Below are 26,718 nucleotides of genomic sequence, written 5' to 3' on the forward strand. Positions count from 1 at the left end.
ATACGTATATTCCATAATTAGTCCTAGTCCCGGCGACTTTCGACTCCGATGTGATGAGAATGTCTCCGACTTGAACAAATCTCCTCTTGTCACTCTACTATAGCTGTTTGGGTAGGTGCTCCCAATATCCGTTGACGCTATATGGAATAACAAGTGTGTAAACACTTAACCAACACTGGTACTTCTACGGAGTACTAATACGAGTGGTGCAAGGCGTACGTACTCCGCACACATTGGTACAACATAGTTACGCCCAATTCCCATCCCAGCCTATATTCTACTATTACTATTCACCCGGGCAAAATGTAAGGTACTAACAAGGGGGCCTCAAACATCGAACAAGAGAGGGGTAGCTTTTATTCTTCTACCTATAATCCCAAGGCAACGTGTACACAAGGTATCAAGCTGGGAGTATTACTCGGGATACTCCGTACGCGGTATTCGTGTCCATAAGAACTTGCCATAGAAATCTGTAGATATACAATTCTATGCCTCGTAGTTTCTAATTACCAAATCCCCACTTTATCACCAAAAGAGCTTCGGTGAAATCCGACAAGGATGCAACATAGGAAGTCCCTAATTGTTTGCCAGGCGTATGTCTAGAACCTGCAGCCACAATGCAACTACGATAATCTCAGTGTCCCCCCTATTCTATTTCTGCTTTTATAATTATCTCTTTCCCTAGTAGGCCTAGTAGTTTGTTTTCTTTTTCGGGGAGGGGTTTGAAAATGATTGGGATTTAGGCGCTGTTGGATAATCCCCGTTGGGATGGCACAGACACTACGGGGTACTCGATACTCTGAAAACAAAGCGGGAAAGGAAAAAAAAAGAAAAAAAGAAAACATTGAATCCTGTCACAATTGCATTTGGGTGATTCTCTTATTTGCTTTTTGCTTGACAGTCACCCCTCCTGCGCTTTTAGGAAGGGCGCTTGATTTGTATTTCCCTAGCGTTCTTGTGCTCTCCAGAGGTGCAGACGCACATACCAACGCAACGAAAGAAGTGAACATGTAGAAATGCGAGTTTCCTATCTCTCGGGGCTCTTTCCATGGGGATAATGTACTGGCATTGACTCCATCTGCAGATTCCATTGTATCCACAGATCCAGGAATAGGTAACACAAGCTGAGCAGCGCATGCGTGGAGCAAAAAATGGATCGCAGCAATCCATCCAATGAGCCGCATCACTCCGAGGTAACCTCGTGTTCGTTGTGTCTAGTCCAAAATGGATTACTGTGGATGCGGGCGCGGGTGGCCTAGCAACTGATCATCGTTGGGTTCCGCAATTAGAGACGCCGGGGCCTGATAGGCTCGGAAAGAATCCAGCGGCGCAGTGCGCTGCATGCGCAGGCGTTGTTGATCTTGGGCATCCTCTCAAACAATATGGCAGGTGTATACGGAGTGCATCCAACGCAGTCATAGATTGGTATGGAGGCGGTGTAATTTGAGATAAACCGGAGGAAAAGACACGACTCGAGACTGAGATTGGTTTTTACGGAGGACCTTGAGAGGCGCGTAAATTGGATGGATGCTTGCTTTTTCGCCTGCAGGGGCTGGTCGCATGGTCTTCGTCCCCAGAAGGATAGGTGCATTAGTTACATTTGTTAGAGCCAACATGTGAATCGACATGTGAACCGACGGTTTCCTTCGCCCCTATGCACTGCGCAAACGCCATTGTGGTTTCAACGGGCTCGATGCTAGTTGCAGGCCCTGCGAGCCATATCGAAATATTGAGCCATTGAAGGATTATCCTATACCGGCGCAGCAGATGGATTGCTCATTCTAGACCTTTCAGCCTCATGCATTGAGTTAGTCGAGGCGCGTGGGCGAGACGGCAAGGTCATCTTCTCTGCGGTTGGTGCAGGGGCGGCTTCGAGCTCCTTCCAGGGCTCTTCCTCGGGCTCGTCCTCGTCGTCGCTGGAAGACTCCTCGCCCCGGCGTCCGTGGCGTTGGGTCTCATCTCTGGACTTGCGCCTCTCGCGCAGCTGTTCCTTGTGTCGGGTATCTATGTGATTCAATCGTGAGTATTCTACTTCAAATGTGGTTCCTGGATATACGAAGCAGCATGACTTACCTCTAATCTCCTGTGTCTTCACAGCATACTGCTGAATCTCCTCCTTGCTCAAAACCCTTAAGACAATCACATAATCCGATCGCTCCTCGAACCGTTCATTGCCCGCTTCCAATGCCTCCGGATTCACGAGTCGCCGGTCGATCTTCGTCCAGCGAGCTCCCGGTGGGATTCCCTGCTTATGGGCGTCTTTGAGGGGGAGCGACCCCCTCCCTCACCGGATTGGGTTCCTCCGGGAATGCCTCACGCGGAGGCTTGAGGATCCCTTTAGGGGGACCCTCGGGCTCCTTTGGAGCAGGGGGATCGACAGCAATAAGTCTTCTGGGGTCGTCTTTGGCCATGTCAAGCGGTGGCGATCGTCGCGGCTCAATGGCATGGCCATCTTCCAGATTGCGGTGGGAGCGAGAAGCACGGTATCCACGCGAGTGGTCTCGGTCTCGCCTGTGGTGCGAGCGGTCCCGACTGCGATCGCGGTCACTTTCGGTGTCTGTGCTGCTGTGTCTGCGGCGTGCGGGCTCACGCCTATAGTTTTGCAAGTCTTCGTCTGACGTGTCGGCATAGTCGCTGTGTGTCCGGTGCCGCCGTGATCGACCGTGGCGACGAGCGTCGGCGGGATCCAGGTAGGTCTTGGCTCTTTCATCGCCTGGAACAGCTTCTACCAGCTCTCGCGATGGGGGCTGAACGGCATCATGCTCATGATCGCGGTGTGGGCGTCTGTGCTTCCGTCGCGACGGACGGAGGTTTTCGTAGTCTGACATGTCGGAGTATCGGCCTCCCAAGGCCGCTGTTCCAAGTCCCACAGTAGCGAGAGCGCCCGTGTCATGTGGTTCAGCATGGTGGTCTTCTGGGTAGTGGTATTCCCGATCATTCGCATGGCGCGCTCTGTGGGCACGGCGACGGCGGCGCTCATCGTGCCGAGAGGGGTATTCGCCGTCAGAGTCGTGAGGCACGGCAACCAGGGCTTGATTGTGGAATCCATCTTTCGATCTGTGCGGATCCCGATGGTCATCCTTGCCATGCGTTGAGCTTCGCGGCCGTTCACGCCCGATCTTGTCAAGGCCCCACGATGTCGGGGGTGGGCCATATTGACGGTCTTTCCGCGCTGTCCACTGAGGGTTTTCTTCCGCTCCAGTGATACTGAGCGGCCGATCGAGTGAGTATCTCGGTCCGCGGCGGCGCGGCTTGACAGGGTAGTCCCGGTCGAATTGCTCACGGGCGTTGGTGTATGAATAGGCATCAAAGTTATCGATGTCGTCGCCTTTCCTCAGCCCGTCGTACACTGGATAGCGTGCTGTATGAGGCGGCGGATGGACACGGTGTTGATGCGGACTGTGATCATTCCTGTGTCTAGCATCATTCCGTGAGTCGATATGGCCTGTGTCGCTCGCATAGTCTGTGCTGTAGATTCGGCGATGCGCGGGATGCCGAGGAGAAGCAGGGGCCATATGATGGCCGGCGTCTATGTGCAGGGGGCTCGGGGTACGGCGGTGAATTGAGTGGTGCACGGGCGACAGATGTTGACGGGATGTGGAAGGTACTGATAGACGCACTGGTGTCCCGTACTCCGCAGCTGTCGATGTGTTGCTTCTGTGTCTGGTGCGGGGCTGGACGCTGTATTCGGTGCGCTTTTTGGCGGATGCAGTCGGATCACGGACTCGATGGGACGATGTTTGGTGGGCTTCGAGTTTTGATGGTCGCCCTGAGCGGTACCCATAAGCACTGGCGTATCCAGTATCAGATGGGTAGTCGGCGTAATCGTAGCGCCTGAGCGCATCATAAGGGTCGTAGGAGGAGCTTAGTTCTACCATGCCGGTTGACGCTCTCATGGGATCAATCATGGAGTGTCGGCCTCGGCTTGGAGACAAATTTCGGTAATGACTCGACATTTTGGGTAAGACGGGTGCGGATGATGGTAAGCCTGACCGGTTGAAATCAGGTATGACAGCTATCCTCCGGTCGGCTTCGAGAGATTGAGTATTTAACGATCCGAGTCGGGTTATGTAGAAATGCCCAACCAGGTCGGTTGGCTCGGAGGCGAAGATTAGAGAGTCGAGAAAATCGGATCCGAATTTGACACGAAGCCTGGAGCCCAATAGTTGCCCAACTCAACAATGAAGGGGAATCAGAAGTGTGTTGAAACGAAACGTGTGGACAATGACGCAAAAGTGGGTTGAGGGTTGGACCAAAAGGTTAGTAAGAAATGCCAAGGAATTTCCAGGGCTGAGTTATTCAAAGTCTTGGGAAGGTTAGAAGGAAGTAGTTGACAGGGAAGGATAAGAGATGAAAGAGAACACAAATAGATGTAAAATAATGATAAATAATAAATAATAAGATAGAAATATAGATATAATTCCATGGATCTAGAAGGTGTGAACCTTTGGAACTCAACCTGTCAACCGTGGATACCATGCGTTGTTCCCGCTCTTTAACTATGAAACTCCCTTGCTTCATATGCAAAACACACCCCCGGACAGGCGGTCAAGACACTCTCTTTCATTTTTGTTTCGCCCGGGCTTTGCCCGGGGTTGTGAATGTGGGTTTGTGAGTTTGAGGATCCACAGATGTTTCGTGATATCACTTGAGCCGCATTGTACAAAGGGGAAAAGGGTAAGTTATTCTTGGTGAAATCTAGAGGGGGAAACGTAGGTATATATCCCCAGGATTCTTGCTTTTTTATACCTAACATTTTCTCCCAACTTAATTAATATACGAAATAGAGGCTGTGCAATTAGATGAATTGGCTCGATCTACCCGTGGAATGAGGTCATAGATGGAATCTAGGATCTGCTGAAACAACTCTAAGTTTGCCTCTGGTTTCATTAAACATTCCTTTTTTTAGAAATTTTGCTTATCTTTCTCGTCTTCAAGAGAGTAAAAATACCACGGGCTATTATTAACATATCTAAGTTCATGGTATCCACCTGGGCAATTGGACTGTCCTGACAAAGTTCCAATGAATCTTCCGAGGCCACTCAAATACAGGTTCTTTCCAATCGGCTGGGCCGGATGTAAGACGCAGATCTAGGCCTATAAGGGTACACGATTGTGTCTAGGTACTTTGATACTCCGCAGCTCGCAAATATAATCTTATAGAAGGTTCCCCTCACGAAGTACGAACACCTTCTCACCCCTAGCCACTACCTTGCCCGCACAAAGGTTATACACAGGCCGTGCCACGCCTATAGGTGCATTTATTGCCAGGAACAGCGAGCACTACATGGATATTGTCTTGGCATATCCACAATAATCAAAGAACCAAAGCTATTGACCAGGGCGAACAAAGTCTAGGGAGCAGGGTGAATCTCCCACTCCCTCGCACCCGGGAAAGGCATGGAGCCAGACGTTTCAGCCGAGGCGCAGACTCCGCACGAGAAACACGTGAAACGAATATTCGGGTTTCTACAACTAAACGCCCAACAACCCAGCTATTTCAGTACAGGATATGACCCCACCCAGTCACCCAGTAATAGAAGCCTTACCTTTACCTTCAATATAAATGGCCCACCTCATGTGGAAGACAGGCGAAGCGCCTAAAACCCCAACGTGACCCGTTCCTCTGCCGAAGACGGTATGTGCCCAGTCACTAACGCCAGCCCTAATAACCAAAGCTTCTAGATCTCTGGTATACCCGGGTCCTGCCGCAAATACCGTCATCCGGTGCCCAGGTCATGGGCTGCTAGGCGCAATTCTGGCTGAGCACGACCCGGGTCGCGGGTGAATATGTCGGTATCAAATAGACGGGCGTGCCGCCACGCTGTTTCTCTCGCTCTGGCTGGTTGGTTTCGCTTCCGCTTCACCGCTGCTTAAGCACTGCCGGCTACTGTTTTCTGCGTCTCTTTGCCCGCCGGGTATTCTGTTCCCTGTGCTTGTGATTTTGACTCTGTGGTCATGGCTCTTTGATGGGTTGAGTCGCGCCTTTTCACCTTGGGTTCCAAACTGGGCTTCTATGCCTGGGCTTTTGGTGCTGTAATAGGAGCCCTGGTTATGGGCGTCTGTGTCGATACTGGGATATAAAAGATTGTTGGCCATGGCTGGTTCGGCGGCCTTCTCACACTGCTTCATACAATCAGACTTCGAATTGGCTTGGTATAACTCTATCTATAGTTCAAAACCCTCACGCAACTCGTTCAAAAGCTTTAAGATATTCCAGATCAACACCTCAGAGATTAAAATATCTTCTCCAATTGTCTGTTCATCCGTTCGACACCTGAAGTCACTATGTCTGCTTACGCCATATCCAACAACTTCCCGAATACCCAGACCGACAGCGAAGGGCAAAGTTCAACCCATCCCTTGCACGGCTGGCATTTGGCCCAGCCTAACCATCCCTGTGATGCCGACGTCATGAGCAGCCCGCTGATATATCGTGCACAACCAATTCTGGCTCCGTATCTGGATACCATATCCGTGCTCACGCCCGACTACCTTTCTACCGGCGCTCCAAGACTGGTGCCACAATGGTGGAGGTGCTGTGGGTGCAGCAACTTGGTCAATCCGAGTCTAGCATCGGAGAAGTGCCCGATTTGCTCGCATTCTGAGTGCGGGAATTGTAGCACAGAGACCGTTCCCTAGACTTGGATGGATTGTGCGGGAGCTTGTTACGTTTGGGGTGTTTGGGTTACTTATTTTCTTATTTCTTTTTTTCCTTTTATGTTTTTCGTATCTCTTGTTTCTTGTCTCTTTTGTTTGTTCTCGTGAGACATTGAGGGTGTTGGACGATATACTATAGACGACTGCCTCTTGCTGAGCCTGGATAACGTTCGGACACGGTGTCGATAATACGCGCGAGTCCGCCTGTCCAAACGGAAGCCACGTGGGTCGGAGAAAGTTATATAAAAGGTATAGATATGTAGTTATTTGTTCAGAATCAAGAAATCCCCTAGGATCCCCTAGGATATATATCCCATCTGACACGTACGTAAAGGGTGCCATATCATACTTAAGAGACTTCATAGGTGCTCTCTCATTCCAAGCTAGCCGTAATTCTATTCCCGAAGGCGATGGATGGTTAATGGTCTCTCGAAACGTGGTTGGACGTTATTGAATATTGGAGCCAGTAAAGCCAAGATAAACGCCCTGAACATGTGGAATGCGCCGGAAGAACATAATTTTTCCCAACCTCTTCCTTTATCTACATATGTAGTTATCTGCTATCCAAGTTCCTAGATCAATGGTCAATGAAATACCGACCTCGGGAGGCCCGTACGTAATAGCGACGACATTCAGCCCTACGTTGCCCGGCGAGGGGGCTTCAGCTTATCGGAGCATAAACCAACCTACTACAGCCACCTGGGCAGGCTAGGCCAATAGTGTATATTGTGGAGACATATTGCATTAACTATGGACGTATCCAAAACATGCCCAAAGCACACCAAGCGCCCCGAACTATTGCTCGCTAGGAGATTTTTCCCGGTGGCTTTGCCCCGAATGTGGGGACCTCGGAACAGCAGCCCCGTTCTCGGGCGACGAGGCCAGTCCAGCCTCCTGCCGCAAGCGGGTCACAACGGGTCCCAGGGCATAATGGCTCTCCATGCTACTGTGGTCAGCACATGGGCTATGTTTGATCGGCAGCAGCCAATCGAAGACAGTGTATCCCATGACCTGCTGGAGATTTTTCAATGGGCTGCCCAGGTCGAAGGGATTCTCGCCCGGCAGAGTGTGGAGGATGGCGAAGACATGGCGTTCGCCTGGGGAGGGGTTTGTTGTTTGCGGCTGGGTTGGAGAGGATGGCGGTTGTATTGGGTAGGACACCATGCGGTATGTTGGCGCCCAGGGGGACTCGGCTGCCCAGAGTCGATCGAGGAGGTATTCTGGAACGCGGATAGCCAGGGTCCAGACGTGGGTGCGCCGGTTGAGGTTTTCGATTGTTGTAATGTTGAAGATGCCCATTTGAACCGAGCTCAGGGTCATTCCGGCGGCGAAGAAGGCAAAAAGGCCGCTCCTGGTGGTTTTCGTCAGACTTAATGAATTTCCTAGTATCCTGTGGGTGCACTTACAGTCCAATGCAGACACACCAATGGGGGTTTACTCCTCCGGTCTGGTTGTAAGGTCAGTAACAAGCATATCGGTGAGTTGACACAGCGGCTGGTGGAAGGCTTACCTGGCGTCGGATCTCCGCTGTAAAATAAGCAGACACTATGAGTGCAAAGGTACAGAATATGCAAGTATAAGCAACGAATTGAATGAAGAATTTGAACGATGTCTCCGACACCACGCCTCCAACCCTGCATTCTGTCAGCTGGATACTGGGCCTGCGGTAGAGTGTTATCATCATACCAAGGACAAAAGTGGTCCATTTTGCGCACACAACGACCCAACTCGCGGCAGTGGTGCGCCCTATCTGTCTTGTACTGACAGCACGTAGTGCACCAATGTGGCCGGCCATCCTCCTGGCAGACGAAAACATCTCTTGTGTAAAAGCTCTCCAGCCCAAAATCTGACTGAAATGCGGTGCCTACAGCAGTGGAGTTCGAGCCTCTCTCCACATCCGCGTCTGCCTGGTTTGTCTTCTCCGGATCGGGTTTGCGCGTGCGTTTCTTCCCACGATGGCGCTTCGATTGCTTTGCGTTCTCGTCATCTGCCACTTTTTGTTCACCGAGGGGAAGGTATCCGGGATTCCACAGGACTTGATAATAAAGTTGCAAATATGAAACGACCATGGGGATTAAGAGAACGTAATAGATCGCGATGATCGCGGCGCCGGCGCCGACTCGGGGGCCTCGGTTATAGGAGGGTAACGGATGAATTAGATAGTCGACTTGGTTTCACTCTGTTAGTTTCTTGGTGAAGACCCTCGACAAATTTCGGGAAAACTCACTGCATAATGGTTTCGTGACCGCATAGGAAGCGTATATCACAACGCCGAGTAACACAGGCGGAATGAGCCTGGATACCACGACGTTGGCGCGCTTCTGCGCGGAAGACGCCATATATACCGAGTCAATACGGCGATATCAAATGCATGAATGTAATAGGTAATGAGGTAACCTTGGAATGAATACCCGTGGACCCATGCACGGATCGAGTAGTAGCCTGGAGGGAAGTCGTTGGATCAAACAGTGCAAACCTGACATAATCGGAGCTAGGCGCCCGTGGTCCCTGGGGTTCGTTCGTCCGGGTCCCATGGATCGGGGAATCGGGAGAACCTTGAAACTCCCTGGGAATATTCCAAGCTCTTTTCTCCAACCTCAGCTACTATGTTGACACGGGAAATGTCGGGCCTACCATTACTAATTCTATATTTCTCAGCTGCGACCGTCAGATAGGGCCGAATGAGAAATGTCAGATCACCTCATAGTCTAATCTTCTTTTAGATCTTGACGGTGCTACGGTCTGTATTCGATAGAACTCGATATAGTATCTGGAAAAGGCACATGGCATGGAATTTGCGAGGGTCCCCGGGTGAGAATTTAAATTAGAAATCAGCCTTCGTGTTTCACAGCATCTCGTAATCTGTAAATTGTAAGTAGCACCCAAAAAAAGTCCAAACCAACAATGATGAAACGGGATTTTTGATTTTTTGTTCATATTCAGGTGTCAGAAATCAACAACTGGGTGACTTAGGCAACACTGCGAAGGGCGCGGAACACCTGACTCGATGACTCTTCATTTTGCTTTACGAAGCAGCCGGTGCCTGGAAAACCAGGAAAGAGTGGAGTATATCGCACGTCGTGGAAGCCAATTGAGCGAGTTCATTTACCAAGGCATCAATGTCATGAGGAATTCGAGTTTATGACGCTGAAATGTAGACCGTTAGTTCGGGGCACCCGAGTCACCAGAACCCGTTGAGCGCCCATACATTCTCCCGGGTAAGCCAGCCCATTCGAGACGGTGTGAGCATTTGCTTAGCCCTGGAATAGTGGGCCCGTTTTGAGTCAAAACACCACCTGGGCAGGTCTTTAGAGATGATTCATAGATTCCTCACATTCTAGGCGCAACTGTGGTGCCCTGGGGCAATCACAGAGCCCCGGACTACACTAAGCCACTCCCTTGGGCAACCCATCACGCCGGATGATGTGCAACTAAGGTCAACTTTCACCCATCGCCCCAATGACTGCCCGGGTAACTAATTTGGCCTTAACCCGATGTGGATCTCTCGCAAGGCAGCCTGGGCTGTTGACTGTTCGAGGAACGCTGCCTTGCGGTTCTGGTTTCTGCTTCTATTACATCTTATTCTAATTTCTTCACGGTATATAGTATCCATAAATCCTGCTTTAAATCTAATTCCATTCTCAAACTCAATCAGCACATCCAAGTATCAGTCCGGACTCTTTCCCGTTCTACAACAATAAAGAACTCGACTCTGCTTTCCAGATTCTTCCATCCTGTCTCTGATATCAATCCAATCTATCCAACCCATAACATCAATGACTTCTTTGTGGTACTGCTGCGGCTGCAACTTTGGCCCTCACAACTCGTCTCTCTACGACGCCTGCATCCAGTGTGGAAAACTCCGTTGCGCTCGCTGCGTTGACGAGAAGATCTCCGACAACATGAGCATCCACTCCCACTCTCACAGCTCCAACCCAGTCTCTGCATACCCAACTGCCATCGCCACGCACACACCTCGCACTCCAACCTTGACGACCGCAGCCACGTCCATCGTCGTACCAGAGCTCCCCGGTCTACGGCCTCTACCACGGGTCGACTGCACAGGCATATCGCCAGCCTCGCTACCTGGAACCAGGCACAATATGGCGACCTACATGTACATCTGCTGTGCATGCGGAGATGGGCCTAAGATCTACAACCATCAGCCCCAGTGCGTGATGTGCAGCCACACGGCCTGCTCCAGCTGCAATTATGTGAAGTGAGACTTTTTGAAACGCCTTCTCGCGGGCCGAGACAAGGTACTACGAGTACAATGGTAAGTGACTCCGATGCTCACTCAGCATTTCGGTGGTTCTTGAAGCTGACGGCTCGGCATAGTGATTCCGAACTCTGTTGCTTTTTCTTTTTGGATGATTTTCATTTTGTTTCTGGAATGTTTTTTTTTGTTATGCAAAGCGGGTCATGGGTCATGAGCACATGCATATATCCTGGTGTAATGCTTTTCATTTTCATTTTTTGTTAGACTAGAATTTTGTATACTTGCGGTTTCCTGATTTGGTTTAGCGCAAGACCGGGGCTGGATTCCCCGGGTCTGCCTTGTTCCATTTCCAATCCGATTCTCATTTTGATATCAACTCTCTATTTTTGGCTTAGTATAGCATCAATGTGACTATTATCGAATACTCTTTCTATTTTAAACGCCAAGCAGTAGAGTCATGATCTTCACGACGTGCAGCAAACCCCCGGTCCTGAGCCTCACGGGCACGGCCTTGAATTATCATGGTTGGTTGGAATAATTTGCGGCTCGGCCAAAAATGGACCCCGCTATATGCTGAGTGATGTATGCAGGCCAAGATGAACTAGTCTGTGTCCTGTTCTTGTTACCGCTCCTTGAGCCTGCTATCTGCAGCAACAGCCCTATGGCCCATACTGAAAGAAGCGGTCTTGGTACTCGGATGCTAACACGCGCGAGGTCTATTAACCTTCGTTCTCCGCTTCTTTGACCTTTTTGCCCTTCCTTTTTACTTTTCTTACTCTGTTGTTCTTTACTTGTTTACGGGCTTATTTCTTTGCTCTGACATAGGCTCAGCCCCCCTATGGCATGATCTATGATGTTATTCCCATATCCTCCATACCCTCCCTACTATGACATTGTAACTAGCCCCCACCTACTTTTATTGACGTTGAGGCTGTGCTGGACTGTGCGCCCCGGAACGGGTCTTGGCTTTTTCGCTCTATGCCCAAGTGGGCTTGTTGTCCCACCCGGGGACTCTTGCATGTTGTATATGTTGTGCTGTAAATTCGCGTGGACTTACAATATCCACAACTCATCCCGCCTACTAGCATTTTTCTTGATTTCCTTCCGTTTATGTTTGCCCGGTCGCTGACTTCGCTCACGGGCGTTGGGCACCATACCTTGGCATCTATATAGACCGACGAACTCCGTACACAATATCAATACAAAACGAGGAACAGAACCGAAAGCGAGGAAGCCCCGGGCCAATCAGCAAGAATCTGTTGGATCCAAGACATCCGGTCCGCTGGTCTGCCTTGCCCTGACTCAACTCGTATAGTTCTGTTGCGGAATAGGAAAAATGTCATGGTTACATTGTTTTTAGCAGTTACAATATTGAATATTATTAAGCTCACCGTATACACTCTATCGTCTTCAAATGCTTACTATTATTATCTCTGATAATCTTCGAAACCCTGAAACAGTCACACCATCCCTGGCCCCCAATCTCCCCGACCGGATTCTGCACGCTATACTTAGCATCCACCAGCAGATCTTTTTTCTAGTTCTTACTGTGTGTGTAGGGGTAGTCCTTCCCCTGTTCTGGGTCTAGGTTTGCCTTTTAGATTTGACTTCTTTTCTTGCATTTCTCAGCTCAGATGGTGCGCGGCTGAAAATATATATCTGACATGTATGGGTTGATGCGGGGTATCTGGCTAAGCTCTTTGCAGCAGGAGAATATTATTTTATTTTCTGGCTCTATTCTTTTCGTTATGCATGAATGAGTCAATAATTTTAGCATGTCTTTTAGATAGACAAGGGTTATTTCGGATGGACTGACTCAGAGCTCATGCATAAACCTCCCGGGATTGGAATTGTGAGGTGATTGGCGCTCCTATTACTACCAAATATACAAAATACAAAAAGACCAATTGGATAGGAAAAAAATACATATTGACTGATTGCTATGAATATGTTCTGCGAAAACCCGCCGAGATTCTAATGGTACAACCGCACCCTTCAGTTTGCAGATTAGCAGTAGCCAGAGCTCGGGACTGAAACTGCCGAAACTGCCAAAGTTACGAGCAGCTGAGATGCAGAACCCCCACCCTTTTGTCGGGTCACTGGGTAGTGAAAGGCCCAGAACGTAGATTCAACAGAAAAGAAAAGAGGAAAAAAAAAAAGGTGGCGCCAAGGAGCACGAGGCCCCCAATCGCGCAGATCAAATGCAATTGGAATGCAGGGAAGAAAACGCCGATCGGCTAATGATGCAGAAAAAAAGCCAGATCATGAACGCGAGAGCGTTGAAAAGAGGCAGTGGCATGGGATATTGTATTGAAAGGTGGCATCATGGCCATGGTGAGGATTGTCCGAGTCCATGTGGTGTGATGATGGTTTTTCCCCCGCCATCGAAAGAAACTTCGATGGTGGTGTTCACAAGACTGATGGAAGACAGCTCACCTGGATAGGACTCTGAAAGGGTCCAATGAATGTGGGTGGGAGAATGTTACAGGGACAAGACACGCGACGGGTCTTGGAGGAAGCGCCTACGGTATGCGGCTATCTCGGAGGCCACAGTGTTGAAATCTTTCACCTTGTCACGCCGTAAGTCGTTGATAATCTCTTTCAGACCAGCGACATATTTGTGTTTCTCTTCTTCGGTTTGACCCTCTTGGGGAGCGCCCATCTGGACGAGAATATTGTCGTCTGTCAAGGTTAACGGCTCTGTGGTCAGCATTCGAACAGGGTAAAAAGGAGATGGCAAATGGGTCGGAAGGAAAAGAAGCAGAAGCAGAAATTAAGGCAGTAGAGCAATAAACAGAAAGTAAAGACAGACTAGATAGTGCAATACGCCGGTGGGGGAGCTCGAGGACGAGGTGGAGTGTTGCAAGTTGTTCATGTCGACGCACCGCTTAGAGTCATGTCACGAAGATGCTGAAACTCGCAGGACCGGTCATTGCAGACACCCCCGGCCAACTCATATGGACACATGTATTTCATGGAATCAATATCATGACTGTAAGTTAGCGAGCGGTAGCCACTCGGAACGTCTTCGGTATAACGCGGGTGGTAGCGATAAGCCTTAAAGGTCCGCAGTGGGCTGGTGTACGGAGTGAATCTTTGCTCCGAAATGGGGGGCGATGCTTCAGTCTAGATAGGCGTTAGTAAAGGGTCACCAGAAACTCCTCTTAGAAGGGTTGTGTTCGTACGCCAGGAGCGCCAATCTGCAAATCCGACCGAGATAATGGTTCTGACACCTGAGACTTGCTGGTTAGTTCTCCATCAGCTTGAGTCAAGTCACACGCTGGTGCCGAGACTGCTGTGTTTTCTACGAGACCGGAAAGAGGTGGGCTGAATGGAGGAGGGCTGTAACTCGAGCCTTCGGACTGTGCTTCAGCATCAGCATCAGGCTCTGGGGGCTCATAACCGTCGGACTCCGCAGACGCTTCACGCTGAGACTGTTCGCTAAGGTGACGTTGAGAAACGTATTCGTCGGCAGAAGTTGTACTAGGGTGTGTGATGGCAGAGGGCGAGCTCCGAGACGCAGATCGCTCTGAAGAATCAATCTCCATAGATTCCGAGAATGAGGGCACAGGAGCAGTGTCGAGATCGGCTTGCGCTGGCGAGATAGCAGGTTCGTCCTCGCTCTCGCTGGACGAATCGGAACCGTCGCTGCTGCTGTCATCAGATTCTTGCATAGCTGACCCAGCAGAATCGGACTCGAATGAAGCCGATGTCTGTGCGGTGCTATCAATTACACCGTTTGCCACTTCGTCCGCATGAGGTTCTTCAAGCGATTCTCGGGTGGCAGCGCCTTCTGCTAGTGCGTCTAGTTGGGCAGCAGGGGCAACTGACACAGTCGTATCAGGGGCGGCCGTCGTCGGCTTAGACTTTGAAAAACCTGGGTAATGGTTAGTTCGAACCAACAGTTTCCTCCCGAACATATTCCGAGAATGCTCATCGCACCAAGAAAGAGAGAAATATAGGAAAGGAATATTGAAAGAATTTTACCTTCTTCAGAAGTAGCTGGGACCACACTGGATGGTCCACCGGATGATGATGTCCCAGAGTCATCCAGGGTTCGAGGTGACTGGGTTCGGCTGGCAGCGAGCTTCGACTTCCTTCGCAGCTCCAGTTCCGCAATCTTGCGGCGCATAGCTTGAATCTCCAGATCTTTAAGGCGAATGTCTCCTTGGTCATTGAGACTAGAAGGCGCTTGTGGTGTAGCTGTTGAAGCCCGTGTGACAGGAGGATTAGATTGGACAATAGGCTTGACAACAGTCGAGGTCACTATCGGAGCTTGTTCCTGTTCTGGGCTCGAAGCCAAATCCATGTTGTCGTCCTCATCATCGCCATAGAGCGATTCGTCGTCACTGATTGCGATGATGAGTTTATCAGCAGGGTCGAACCGAGTCGCAGCTGGGTTAAAATGCTTCTTCGGAGGTGCAACTGGCTCGTCGAAATCGGAAGCCCGAGGCCGCTTGCGTTGGGTTGCTCGAGGCATCGCTGTTGAGTCAACATCGGTCACTTGTGCCGACTCAGAGGAAGGAGTTTCATGTGGCTCCTGCTCCAATCCAGTCATGAGAAGTCCCGGAAGGCCAACAGGGCGACGATATTCAGGTACAGGAGGTCGAAGAGGGAGCGGGTGTTGAATAGCTGGCGCTGAAGGTTCTGACTGGGCCGATTTCTGGGTCTTCAGTAAAGTCTGCCTTTTGAGTTCTTCAATCCGTTGCCTTGCCAACTCCGTCTGGGCTTTGCTTTTCTCCTTCACGGCAGTTTCCTTTTGAACCGGACGTGTTTCATCGACTGATATCGTAGGTTGGGATTTCGCACTGTCAGTTGGTGAAGCCTCTTTGGATGTCGCCTTCGCAGCTTTTTCAGCTAGCATCCGGGCGATAAGTTCTTTTCGCTCTAAAGGCTTGCCAGCATTGGAAGGAGGGGCGGCGGAAGGGGCAGAAGGTGGAGGCACTGGCAAATCGGCCTTTGTGACGCTGTGACTCTCCTTCGCTACCTGGGGCACCTCAGTTGGCTTGTTAGATCCTAATCCCTTGGCAGTAACTGCGGCTGCCGCGGAGGCCTTCTCAGGAACTGGTGGTCCTTGCACAGATGATGTGGTGACCTTGATTCCGACTTCTTCATAAAGGCGTCTCAAGATTATTGGGTTGATACCCTCTCCGACCAGCTCATCGTAGCGAATATTGTGGGGCGCCAAGCTAAGCAAAGCGCCTTGGGCTTGAATTCGTAGCTGCGCTGCTGATATCTGAGGTGGAGGGGCTGGAACAGTTGCAGGCGGGTCTTGCTGAGGCTGCATCGCATGGTGGACCATGCTTTCATCTGCTGAGACTGACAAAGGAGGGTTGTATGCTGCATGTAATTAGTCAAACAGAATCAAACACGGGGAGACATGGGAGTAATACGTGACCCACTACTCCTAGCAGACTGTGCGCTAGAAGATATGGTTTCCCCCTCTTCCAGGTCCAAATACTGGCGCGTAGCCTTACGCGTCGTCGGCTGTAGTGCCCTTTCATCCGATTCCTCACTAACTTCGCCTTCTTCGCGATGATTATCTGGCTGAACTGGCGTATCTTTCAGATGTGCAGCTGGTGTGGATCGTTGGTTTGAGACATGTCTGTCTAAACCATGATATGGCACTGGGGGATCTGAGGACCCTGTTGGCATCGGGGGATAGCTCATCGGAGCAAACGGCATTGGAGGGAGAGGAGGTGGAAATTGTGACGCGTCGAAGTGGTTGAAGAAGGGGAACTGAGGCGGAATGAATGCTGAGTTTCCAGGACCGTTTGAACCTGGGATTCGCGAATTCGCATTCACGCTTGCCATGTTATAGTCGAAGGTCGGCCCAGGATTTGTCGGCGCTGGTTGGTGCATTTGAGAATAGTTTGAACTGACTGGAAAGTTTGGGGGAATCATCGAGGGGTATGCAGGAGGCCATTGCCGTGCATAGTGTGGATGGCCACCGTACGAGGGAGGTTGGTCAGACATGATGACGTCGCATGCAGGGGTGAAAGAGATGTATTCTCCACGGTGTTCAAAAGCGAAAGGCTGGAGTTGAAGAGAGGTTGCGATTAAAGACCAGATCTCATGATGCCTTAAAGGATTAAGTAGGCTGGCAGGTACCGGTAGGTCTTCGGGAAAAGGATACGCAGAACTTGAATTTAGGAATCACTGAGGCGTGATAACGATCTGATGGCGATCTAAAAACAAGAAAGGGCTACGCGACTGTGAATGCCAGCTTGTAGAACAGAAAAGAGATGGATAGAGGTGTTGAACTCGACGAGAATCGAGATACGCGGGTCGTCTCCAAGGTCTAAGCGCCTTCATTGACAAAAATGATCGAGTATCTCACGTGATATATGCACGGGCCACCTATGATCGGCGGGCGCCCGAGGAACGCAGAGTAAACAAACACCATGGAGATTGGGGTGCGTCACTTCGAACATCTTGCCTTTTCTTCCAACTTTTCGCCAACTTCACACTTGACTTGACTGTATTCTACTTGATTTCTTCTGTTTTGCTTGTCCTATTACACTCAACTCCACTACACTTACAATTAGGATTGCGGAAATACCCTTGGCTATGATAACGACTGCTGCACTCAAATAATGTCCCATTGAGCTACGATCACCATGCTTCCCTCCCAGTTGAACGGCTCGCCAAAGCGTGCCAGTCTATTTGCACGCCCATCGTCTTCGCAAGGAACACATTCACCCCAGGGGAGGCCCAAATCGGCCATCATCACACCGTCCCATGGGCTGGAGTCAGCGAGAGGTCATCTGCGCAACACATCCGTGTCACAGTTGTCGCCAACATTATCACTAAGCGGAAACCGGGAGCGATCGAACTCTGCAAAGAACAGTCCCTCCTCCGGAACATTTGCGCCAAGCTTTATCAAATCCGAGGAACTACGACGGGGAGCGGATCAAATCCGCGGACTCGAAGGAGAAAATGACTTTTCAGGGAACAAATATGTGTGGCTACGAGACCCTCAAAAGGCCTTCATCCGGGGACTGGTTCTGGAGGAATCTGAAGGGCGGCTGTTGGTGCAGACAGACGATGGGGATGTATGAATGTAACCCCATTAAGAAAATATAGTGTGCTGACACTGGAATAGCAACGAGAACTAGATGCAGATCAAGTCGACAAAGTCAATCCTGCCAAGTTTGACAAGGCAGATGATATGGCAGAACTCACCCACCTGAACGAGGCGTCTGTGGTGCATAACCTGCACACCAGATATCAGTCAGATCTAATTTATGTTCGTCATACCCGAAAACATGCGCTAATCGCTATTGTGACTGAATTGCTGACTGTATAGACTTATTCTGGACTTTTCCTGGTAACAATCAACCCGTACTGTCCCCTACCAATCTACACCAATGAGTACATCAAAATGTACAAGGGTCGGGGGCGAGAGGAAACCAGACCTCATATTTTCGCCATGGCAGATGAGGCCTTCCGGAATCTTGTTGAGGAGGGTCAAAATCAAAGCATCCTTGTAACAGGAGAGTCTGGTGCGGGCAAGACAGAAAATACGAAGAAGGTTATCCAGTACCTTGCTGCTGTCGCCACTTCCGATACGCCTTATGGTCGATCTGGAGCGAAGCAACTCACCGGCCTTTCGCAACAGATTCTACGAGCCAACCCGATCCTCGAAGCCTTTGGTAACGCCCAAACGGTGCGAAATCACAACTCTTCCCGGTTCGGAAAGTTTATTCGCATCGAATTCTCTCGCTCAGGCCAAATTTCTGGAGCTTGGATTGATTGGTATCTGCTCGAGAAATCAAGAGTCGTCAAGCCTAACCCCAACGAGAGAAACTATCACGTTTTCTACCAGCTTCTTCAAGGCGCTGACCGCAAAACACGCGAGAAGCTTCTTCTATCGGACCTTCAGATCGAGGACTTTGCTTATACTAGAGATGGAAATGACTCCATCGTGGGCGTCTCTGACCAGGAAGAATGGAACTCGTTAATTGAAGCCTTCCATGTGATGGATTTTGACGAGGAGGATCAGCTATGTATCCTGCGAACTGTCGCTGCTGTCCTGCACCTGGGAAATGTGGGTGTCGGCAAAGCTAGTGTGCGCGCAGACCAGGCAGCTTTGGCACCTGAGGGATACTCTAGCGTGGAAAAAGCTTGCCACCTTCTTGGTATTGAAGCCGAAGATTTTGTCAAGGGTCTTTTACATCCACGCGTCAAGGCCGGCCGAGAATGGGTGGAGAAGGTCCAAACGCCAGAACAAGTCCGTATGGGCCTAGATGCCCTGTCAAAGGGTATCTATGAGCGCGGATTCGGAAATCTCGTCGCTCGAATTAACGGCCAGCTTGGTCGGTCGATGGCCAGCGACGACAACTATTTCATTGGAGTCCTTGATATTGCTGGATTTGAGATTTTCGACAACAACAGTTTCGAGCAACTCTGCATCAACTACACGAACGAGAAACTTCAGCAATTCTTCAATCACCATATGTTTGTTCTTGAACAAGAAGAATATGCGAGGGAGCAGATTGAGTGGCAGTTCATCGACTTCGGGAAGGACCTGCAGCCAACTATTGACCTCATCGAGTTGACCAACCCCATTGGTATCTTCTCTTGTCTTGATGAGGATTGTGTGATGCCCAAGGCCACGGACAAATCGTTCACAGAAAAGCTCCATGGCCTTTGGGACCGCAAGACTCCAAAGTACCGTGCGTCTCGTCTCAACCAGGGCTTTATTCTTACCCATTACGCCGCGGAAGTTGAGTACAACACAAGCGATTGGCTTGAGAAGAACAAGGACCCGCTCAACGACAATATTACACGCCTGTTAGCTGCCTCGAAAGCACCTCATGTGGCTCATCTGTTCTCGGACTGTGCGGATCCAGAGGAGGATGGTGGTGGCAACCACCCCAGAAGCCGTGTCAAGAAGGGCTTGTTCCGCACGGTTGCCCAAAGGCACAAGGAACAGCTATCTAATTTGATGGCTCAGCTACACTCGACGCACCCTCATTTCGTCCGTTGTATCCTGCCTAATCATAAGAAGCGACCAAAGATGCTGCACGCTCCATTGGTTTTGGATCAGCTGCGATGCAACGGTGTCCTCGAAGGCATTAGAATTGCTCGTACTGGATTTCCGAACCGCTTGCCATTCACGGAGTTCCGACAGCGTTATGAGGTTCTTTGCCAGAACATGCCGAAGGGGTACCTGGAGGGACAGAGTATCGCTCGCACTATGCTGGAAAAGCTCGGTATGGACCGTGGCTGGTACCGGGTTGGGCGCACCAAGGTTTTCTTCAGAGCAGGTGTTCTGGCCGATCTAGAAGAGAAACGTGACCAGCTCATCCGAACTATCATGACCAAGTTCCAGTCTGTGGCGCGAGGATTTGTCCAGCGTCGAATTTCTAACAAGCGACTCTACCGCGCAGAGGCAACCAGGATCATCCAGCAGAACTTCCACGCCTACCTAGAGTTGAAGGGGAGCCCGTGGTGGCGCATGTTCTCAAGAATGAAGCCCTTACTGGGCGACACAAGGAATGCTAAGGAAGTCAAAAAGCGTGATGAAAAGATCCAACAACTCGAAGCCAAGATGAAACAGGATCTTGCCGACCGCAACAAACTGGACGAAGAAAGACGTCGGACGGAGATCGAGATTCAGAAGATACAACATACTTTGGAAAGTGAGCGTGCACTTGCCTTGGATAAGGAGGAGATTTTCAAGCGACTGCAAGACAGAGAGGGGGAGCTCGCCGACAAGCTTGCCGGTGCAATCGCAGACCAAGAAGGCCTTGAAGAGCAGCTGGATGAATTGGTCGATGCGAAGAGGAAAATCGACGACCAATTGCAACTCCGGATTACCCAGCTGGAACAGGCCGGTTTGATCATTCAGCAACTTGAGTCAGAAAAGAACAGTCTGCAATCTCAAGTTCAGGAACTTGACAGCAAGCTTTCTGAAACCGAGGCCCAGTTCTCTGGAAAGAATAGCCAAATTCAAGAATTGGGTCAAGAGATCAAGATGCTTCAAAGCCACCTCAGCTTGAAAGATCGTAAACTTCAAGATCTGGAGGCCAAATTGTTGAAAACCGACCAAGATCTTGATATCAAACTCGCAAACACTTCTAAGGAGCTCGACAAATCCAAGAAACAAATCCGAGACCTCTCCGAAGAGAACAGGTCAATTCGTCATGAGATTTCCGAACTCTCAAGTACTTCCACAGGCTACGAAGATCTCCTCCGTCGAAAGGAGAGCGAGATCGCTGTTCTTCGAAATGACGTTCAGAAGCACGAGGAAGAAAAGAGAAGCGTTGAGTCCGAGAAGAATTCACTTGCGGCACGCCACGACAACATGCAATCAAGACTCCGTGAGGTACAAGCGGAGAGAGATGCCATGCGCTCCGAACAGACTCAACTCCAACGGGAAGCCGCGAACCTCAAGAATCTGCTCGAGAATAAAAGATCTGAGGACGCGGAGGCCGGAGAGAGCAGAAAGTTGCTAGAGGAACAGGTTAATGACCTCAAGAGCCAGCTATTCCAGGCTCAAGCCGACCTTAGCCGAGAGCGCCAGTCACGAGATGACGTGCAAATGCTGTCCGAACACAATCTTGCGCAGTTGACTCAGAAATATGAGACACTGAACGACTCTAAGATTACTATCGAGAAAGAGATGTACATCCAGCAAGATAGCCTGCGTCGTGCCACAGAGGCGCGAGTTGCGGCGGAAACCACAAGGAAAGAACTGCAAAGCGAATTGATCAAGCTCCGTGAGAGGTTCACCGACGCCGAAACTGCTCGCATGAATGCCGAGGCTGAGATCGAACGCAAGATCATGAGTCAGGCCGAGGAGCGCATGACAAGTTCACGCAAGGACCTTGAGGAAAAGGCTCGCCGGCTTGAAGAGGTTGAAACAGAACGATCACACCTCTCAGCGCGGATCCAAGAGCTCACACACTCGATCTCTGAATCAGACAACTTCCGTCTGCGCCATGACCAACACAAGGAGCGCCTTGAACGAGAGCTCGTGACTCTCAGAGGCAGGCTGACGGCGTCCGAAAACGACAACAGGTCCCTTCTGACCAAGATTCAGCAAAAGAACCTTGACATCGCACGATCAAACTCGAAGGCCAGTGATAGCAATCGACTCCGTTTGACCAATCTTCAGAAGGAGAAGGCCAGGCTCGACGAGGAGACCAAGAAATTGAGCCGTCAAGTGGAAGACTCCCAGGTCATGATCACCTCCTTGGAGAAGCAGAAAGAGAAGTTGTCATTGAGCTTGGAGGATTTGAATCATGAGCTCAATCGCGAACACAAGACCAGTCGTAATGCTGAAAAAGCCGCTTCAACAGCGAACTTGCAACTAGCAGAGGCCAATCGGAAGCTCGAAACCGAACGGCAACTTCGCAACCAGGCTCAGGCCAACACCCGTCAGACCCAGGGTGCTCTTGATAGAGCGAACAAGGAGATCGAGGACTTGCACCGCCAATTGATCCTATTGCACAAGGTCTTCGAGCCCGAGGCAACTGAACCCGCTCAATCCTGGGAGGCTGTCCAGCCACACCTCTCCAAGCAAGTTGACCTGGCTCAAGTCCTTGAAACTGTTCAGAACAAGCTCGGGGTCACCGAGGAGAAATACGCGAGAGCTGAGAGCCAGCTTGCTGAAATGCGCCGACGCCATGCGGATGAAATGAAGGAGCTCGACGCCAAATATTCATCCTCCAAGCGCGCTTTGCTTGAGGAGATTGACCAAAACGAAGTGACAAATAACCGTACCCCGGCTCATCTCAGAAAAAACTCCGACAATGCTGTTAAGAGATACTCTAACCCAACTACGCCCAATCGACGCTACAATGTCTTCGAAGCGCCAAATGACTCCGCGCGGTCCGACCGAACAGTGGATACACAGGGCTACCAAAGGCGCATGGATACAGCCGCCGAGCTGGAAGAACTTCAGAATAAGCTCCAGATAACCGAGATGCAGAACAAGCACCTTCAGAGCCAGCTTGGACGCTCCACTCCCGCTGCGGATATTTGGCAGGATGACAGTCCTTCAATTCGTCGCATGCAGCTTCTCGAGCGCGAGAATGGCCGTCTTCACGACCAACTCGACGATTCTTCCAAGAAGGTTTCGTCCTTGGAGCGTAGCATCCGCTCCGGAGAATTATCTCTCCGCGACGTGCAAGCTAAATCACACGAAGAACTATACGACCTTATCAACTCGCAAGAGCAATCTAGGCGCTCACTCCTCAAGGTTCACAATGAAACTTTGAGTGAGTTTGGTGATGCCAAGGCTCACTTCGAAAAGTTGAAGCGCGCCAGAGCCACGTTAGAGGTTGAACTTCGTGATGCCCGGTCTGAGGCGCAAGAGCTGCAAGTTGGCAGAGAACAAGATGCAGTTAGCCGTAACCAGCTTCTTCAAGAATTTTCGGATCTCCAGATTCGCCTAGATGCCGAGTCGTCGAGGTCGGCTGATCTGGAATCAAGCCTCATGTTGTACAAGAGTCGCTCTGATGAGTACTTCAACAAGCTCGAGCAGGCCGAAATTGCAGTTATGAAGGCTTCACGCGCCGAGCAATTCGCCAAGTCCCAAGGCCAAGAAGCCGAAGAAACCTGTGCTCAGATTATGTCCGAGCGCAAGGAGATGGATGCGCTTGTTGAGGACTTGCAGCGACAGGCGCAGTCCCTCGAGGCTCGGATGGAGGACCAGGCTGCAGAGCTTCAAGGTGCCTTGCAGGCTAAGCAACGTCTCCAGAATGAACTCGAAGATTACCGCAACCAGCGCGCGATTGACCTGGAGGATAAGGAGACTTCGATGGAACAAACTCGACAAAAGTACCAAAGAGAATTCTCTACCCTCAACAATGAACTCGAGATGGAACGCGAGCGTGTCCTCAACGGGCGTGGAGAGACTGCCCGTCTACGTGAAGAATTGGAAGACCTTCGCAGCAAATGGGACAACGAAGTCCTTAATAGTTCGACATGGGCTAAGGAGAAATCTCGCATGGATGTCGTTTTGCAGGATGTGACCAACTCGCGTGACGAAGCTGTCAACGCACACAACGAGGCTCAGAGTAAGGTTGTTTCACTGTTGTCCCAGGTGCGCACCCTTCGAACCGCCGTTGAGGATGTTCAGGCAGAGCGTGATCTGCTTCTGAAGGACAAGAAGATGCTAGAAGGCCGACTGGCCGAAGCTGGTGAACGACTTGAGGACCTTGCTAAGGGTGAGAGTCCATCTATGCGAAACGCTGCCAGTATGGACCGAGAGCTTCTTGAGCTCAAGTCCAGAATTGCGCAGCAGGAAGATGTCTCTGCCGCTGCTGTTGGTAAGATGCGCCGCGCAGACGCCCTGGCAACTGAAATGCAGAAGGAGGTCACTGCTGAGCGGGAGGCCAATGCCCAACTCTTCAAGGACAAGGCGGCACTTGAGAAGCAGCTGAAGGAGGCACAACTCCGGTGTGTCGATCTTGAAACCAAGAGCTACTCCTCCGGTAGCCAAGATGTTCGCTTCTTGCATAAGCGAATCAAGGAGGTAAGTTAAAATGGCTATACGCCCTACTTTTGTCACTTCGTACTAACCTGGCCGATTAGCTTGAAACCCACCTGGAAGAACAGGAGAACAAGCACAGCTCTGAGCAGCGCTCTCTTCGTAATGTTGACCGCACTGTCAAGGACCTCCAAGCCCAGATTGACAGGCGGGATAAGATGAACGCCCAGTTGAATGACGATGTCAACAGAGCTCGGGACAAGATTGAGCGGCTCCTTCGCAACATTGAAGAGCTCCAGCATAACGACTCGGACGCCCAGCTGCTGGCCCGCCGCGCCGAGCGAGATCTCCGCGAGGAGCGTGAGAAAGCATTGCGACTGGAGCGCGAGCTCGAGGGCTGGAAGGCGCTGCGCGTTGAGCGAGGCAGTACTATTGGGCGTGGTCCCGTAGCTTTCAGTGATGCTGGGAGCCGTCGCGGGAGTGCTGCTTATGGATCTAATGACATTCCCCAACGGCAACCCAGCAACACCAAGGGCTTTTTGTGAATAGGGCTTAAGCTATGTTTAGCAGGCTAATCCTGCTTGGAGTTGTAACGTTAATTATGGATGGATGTTCTGTGTTAATGAGGTTTATTTGCATTTGGGAAAGGGATGTTCCAGTCTTTTTTTTTTTTCAGCTGGCCTTGGGCTTGTTCATATTGTTTGGAAGGCTAAGCTTTTGTCCCTTGGTCTCTGTTTTCGGCGTTCATTCATGTCTCCGTTTTGTGTTCATGAGTAAATATGCTCCACGGGTGGACTAGGCTATCTACAATGATGAGAATGTAACAATTCATCAACCCTTCCATTTCATTTGTCTTCATTCTTCATCCTTCGACAACTTCCGGATTGCCTGACTATTATAAGGTAGGAAATCTTCGTGAGAGACAGCCCTACATAATCAACATAGTCTTCTTTATTCCCTTTCGCATTCTCGAGCCCAGAATCATCACCGTTAGAGCGCTACTTTGCCTCTAGAATGTGGAGCCGATGTATAATGCCATTAGACACTAATATTGGAATGGCACACTTTGTTAGCAAACTCTTGTTTCTCTATCGACTGCAATGCCGGTGACATTGACCATGTTCTTTAGATGAGAGATTTCTTGACCATGCAGTACACTCGATATTATATTGATGTTTGTCACGTTGACATATACGTTAGAGGAGGCACATGGGTATGACGTACCCTGATGGCTGCGCATAAGACCATAGTACTGTTGATCGGTTATAAGAAACTTTGTCATTTTTTGAGCTGGATTTAAACAAATTATATATCCCAAAATAGCAACAAACCAGACACACAAGGCTGTTGCATGGTAGATTGATATTGATGATATGCGGAAAAAAGGCACGTGATATCCGCGCGGCAAGCGGCAATTAGCGCGCAACCTCACTTCAAGCTGTCAAAGCTCATGATTTCTTCTCCGGATTTCTTCCCAGCCAACGCCCACGATACCCGAAGAAGTCGGGTTGCTGACTTGGTCAATTCTTCACAATGGTGAGTTTCACCTGTCTCAGCTCGATCCACGAGGAAATCCCCATATCTGAGTCGAGTCACATTTTGCTAACCCAAGCCCCCGCTATGTAACAGGCACGCAACAGTGAAAAAGCGCAGTCGATGCTGTTCCGCTTCCGAGCGCAGCAAGCAGCCGACCTCGGAATCATTGATATTTCACGCACACGACGCCCCAAGGCGATCACATCCGTCGACAGTGTGCCAGTATGCGAGCGCTGGCGCGGACAAGTCGTTAAAGAAATTTCGCGCAAAGTATCACGCATCCACGTGCAAAGCCTGAGCGACTACCAAATCCGCGATCTCAACGATGAGATCAACAAGCTCATGCGCGAGAAATGGGCGTGGGAAATGCAAATCCGCAACCTGGGCGGACCGAACTACATGCGTGGATCGAACCGGCTTTACGATGACGAAGGGCGTGAGATCCCTGGTGGAGGGAGAGGCTATAAATATTACGGCCGTGCCAGGGAGTTACCGGGTGTCAAAGAAATGATCGAAGCTGCAATTACTCGCGCGAAGGGACCGGCGGAGGAAGAGGCTGTTTCTGGTCGTGGTGGAGATATTGCGACGAGGAAGGTTGATGCCAACTACTTCGGCTATGGTCTTGACGAGGAAGATGGCACGTTATTGGCGTATGAGAAGCAGAAGGAGAAGGAGTCTATTGAACACCTGCGCCATCAAGGAGAGGATGATGCTGAAGATGGTTGGCAATCTCTACCTGGTGATGCGGGCGACGGGGTGGAATGGAGACTTCCGACCATGGAAGAGGTCCAGGAAGAGCTTGTCGACAGGCGGCGCCGCCGTCTCCTAGACAAGATCTCTTGATCTAGACACTACGTCC

General features: G+C 50.4%; 8 protein-coding genes across 8 annotated transcripts; 4 read left to right on the plus strand and 4 right to left on the minus strand.

The window, feature by feature from the left end:
• Positions 1-1,750: 1,750 nt before the first annotated feature.
• Positions 1,751-3,956, minus strand: N7525_008448 (uncharacterized protein; the record flags this gene model as incomplete). Its single annotated transcript, XM_061214395.1, has 3 exons — positions 1,751-2,004; positions 2,074-2,245; positions 2,289-3,956. 3 exons carry the CDS (start codon positions 3,954-3,956, stop codon positions 1,751-1,753), a joined length of 2,094 nt encoding a protein of 697 aa, XP_061068826.1.
• Positions 3,957-5,799: 1,843 nt separating this feature from the next.
• Positions 5,800-6,099, minus strand: N7525_008449 (uncharacterized protein; the record flags this gene model as incomplete). The annotated part of the gene is made up of 1 exon (XM_061214396.1): positions 5,800-6,099. The coding sequence occupies one exon, from the start codon at positions 6,097-6,099 to the stop codon at positions 5,800-5,802; it is 300 nt and encodes a 99-aa protein (XP_061068827.1).
• Positions 6,100-6,288: 189 nt separating this feature from the next.
• On the plus strand, positions 6,289-6,642 carry N7525_008450 (uncharacterized protein; the record flags this gene model as incomplete). Its single annotated transcript, XM_002567102.1, has 1 exon — positions 6,289-6,642. One exon carries the CDS (start codon positions 6,289-6,291, stop codon positions 6,640-6,642), a length of 354 nt encoding a protein of 117 aa, XP_002567148.1.
• Positions 6,643-7,455: 813 nt separating this feature from the next.
• On the minus strand, positions 7,456-8,999 carry N7525_008451 (DHHC family palmitoyltransferase; the record flags this gene model as incomplete). The annotated part of the gene is made up of 5 exons (XM_061214397.1): positions 7,456-8,011; positions 8,067-8,107; positions 8,171-8,294; positions 8,347-8,827; positions 8,888-8,999. 5 exons carry the CDS (start codon positions 8,997-8,999, stop codon positions 7,456-7,458), a joined length of 1,314 nt encoding a protein of 437 aa, XP_061068828.1.
• A 1,437-nt stretch (positions 9,000-10,436) lies between these two features.
• On the plus strand, positions 10,437-10,883 carry N7525_008452 (uncharacterized protein; the record flags this gene model as incomplete). The annotated part of the gene is made up of 1 exon (XM_061214398.1): positions 10,437-10,883. The coding sequence occupies one exon, from the start codon at positions 10,437-10,439 to the stop codon at positions 10,881-10,883; it is 447 nt and encodes a 148-aa protein (XP_061068829.1).
• A 2,478-nt stretch (positions 10,884-13,361) lies between these two features.
• Positions 13,362-16,855, minus strand: N7525_008453 (uncharacterized protein; the record flags this gene model as incomplete). Its single annotated transcript, XM_061214399.1, has 5 exons — positions 13,362-13,579; positions 13,765-14,005; positions 14,065-14,756; positions 14,867-16,219; positions 16,282-16,855. The coding sequence occupies 5 exons, from the start codon at positions 16,853-16,855 to the stop codon at positions 13,362-13,364; spliced, it is 3,078 nt and encodes a 1,025-aa protein (XP_061068830.1).
• Positions 16,856-17,499: 644 nt separating this feature from the next.
• Positions 17,500-24,868, plus strand: N7525_008454 (type II myosin; the record flags this gene model as incomplete). Its single annotated transcript, XM_002567098.1, has 4 exons — positions 17,500-17,934; positions 17,985-18,128; positions 18,189-24,368; positions 24,428-24,868. 4 exons carry the CDS (start codon positions 17,500-17,502, stop codon positions 24,866-24,868), a joined length of 7,200 nt encoding a protein of 2,399 aa, XP_002567144.1.
• A 988-nt stretch (positions 24,869-25,856) lies between these two features.
• N7525_008455 (pre-mRNA-splicing factor ISY1) lies at positions 25,857-26,702 on the plus strand (the record flags this gene model as incomplete). The annotated part of the gene is made up of 2 exons (XM_061214400.1): positions 25,857-25,859; positions 25,953-26,702. 2 exons carry the CDS (start codon positions 25,857-25,859, stop codon positions 26,700-26,702), a joined length of 753 nt encoding a protein of 250 aa, XP_061068831.1.
• Positions 26,703-26,718: the final 16 nt, after the last annotated feature.

The sequence above is a fragment of the Penicillium rubens genome (genome assembly GCF_028828025.1).
Source record: "Penicillium rubens strain IBT 27055 chromosome Unknown utg000003l_segment0_segment0, whole genome shotgun sequence".
Taxonomy (NCBI): domain Eukaryota; kingdom Fungi; phylum Ascomycota; class Eurotiomycetes; order Eurotiales; family Aspergillaceae; genus Penicillium; species Penicillium rubens.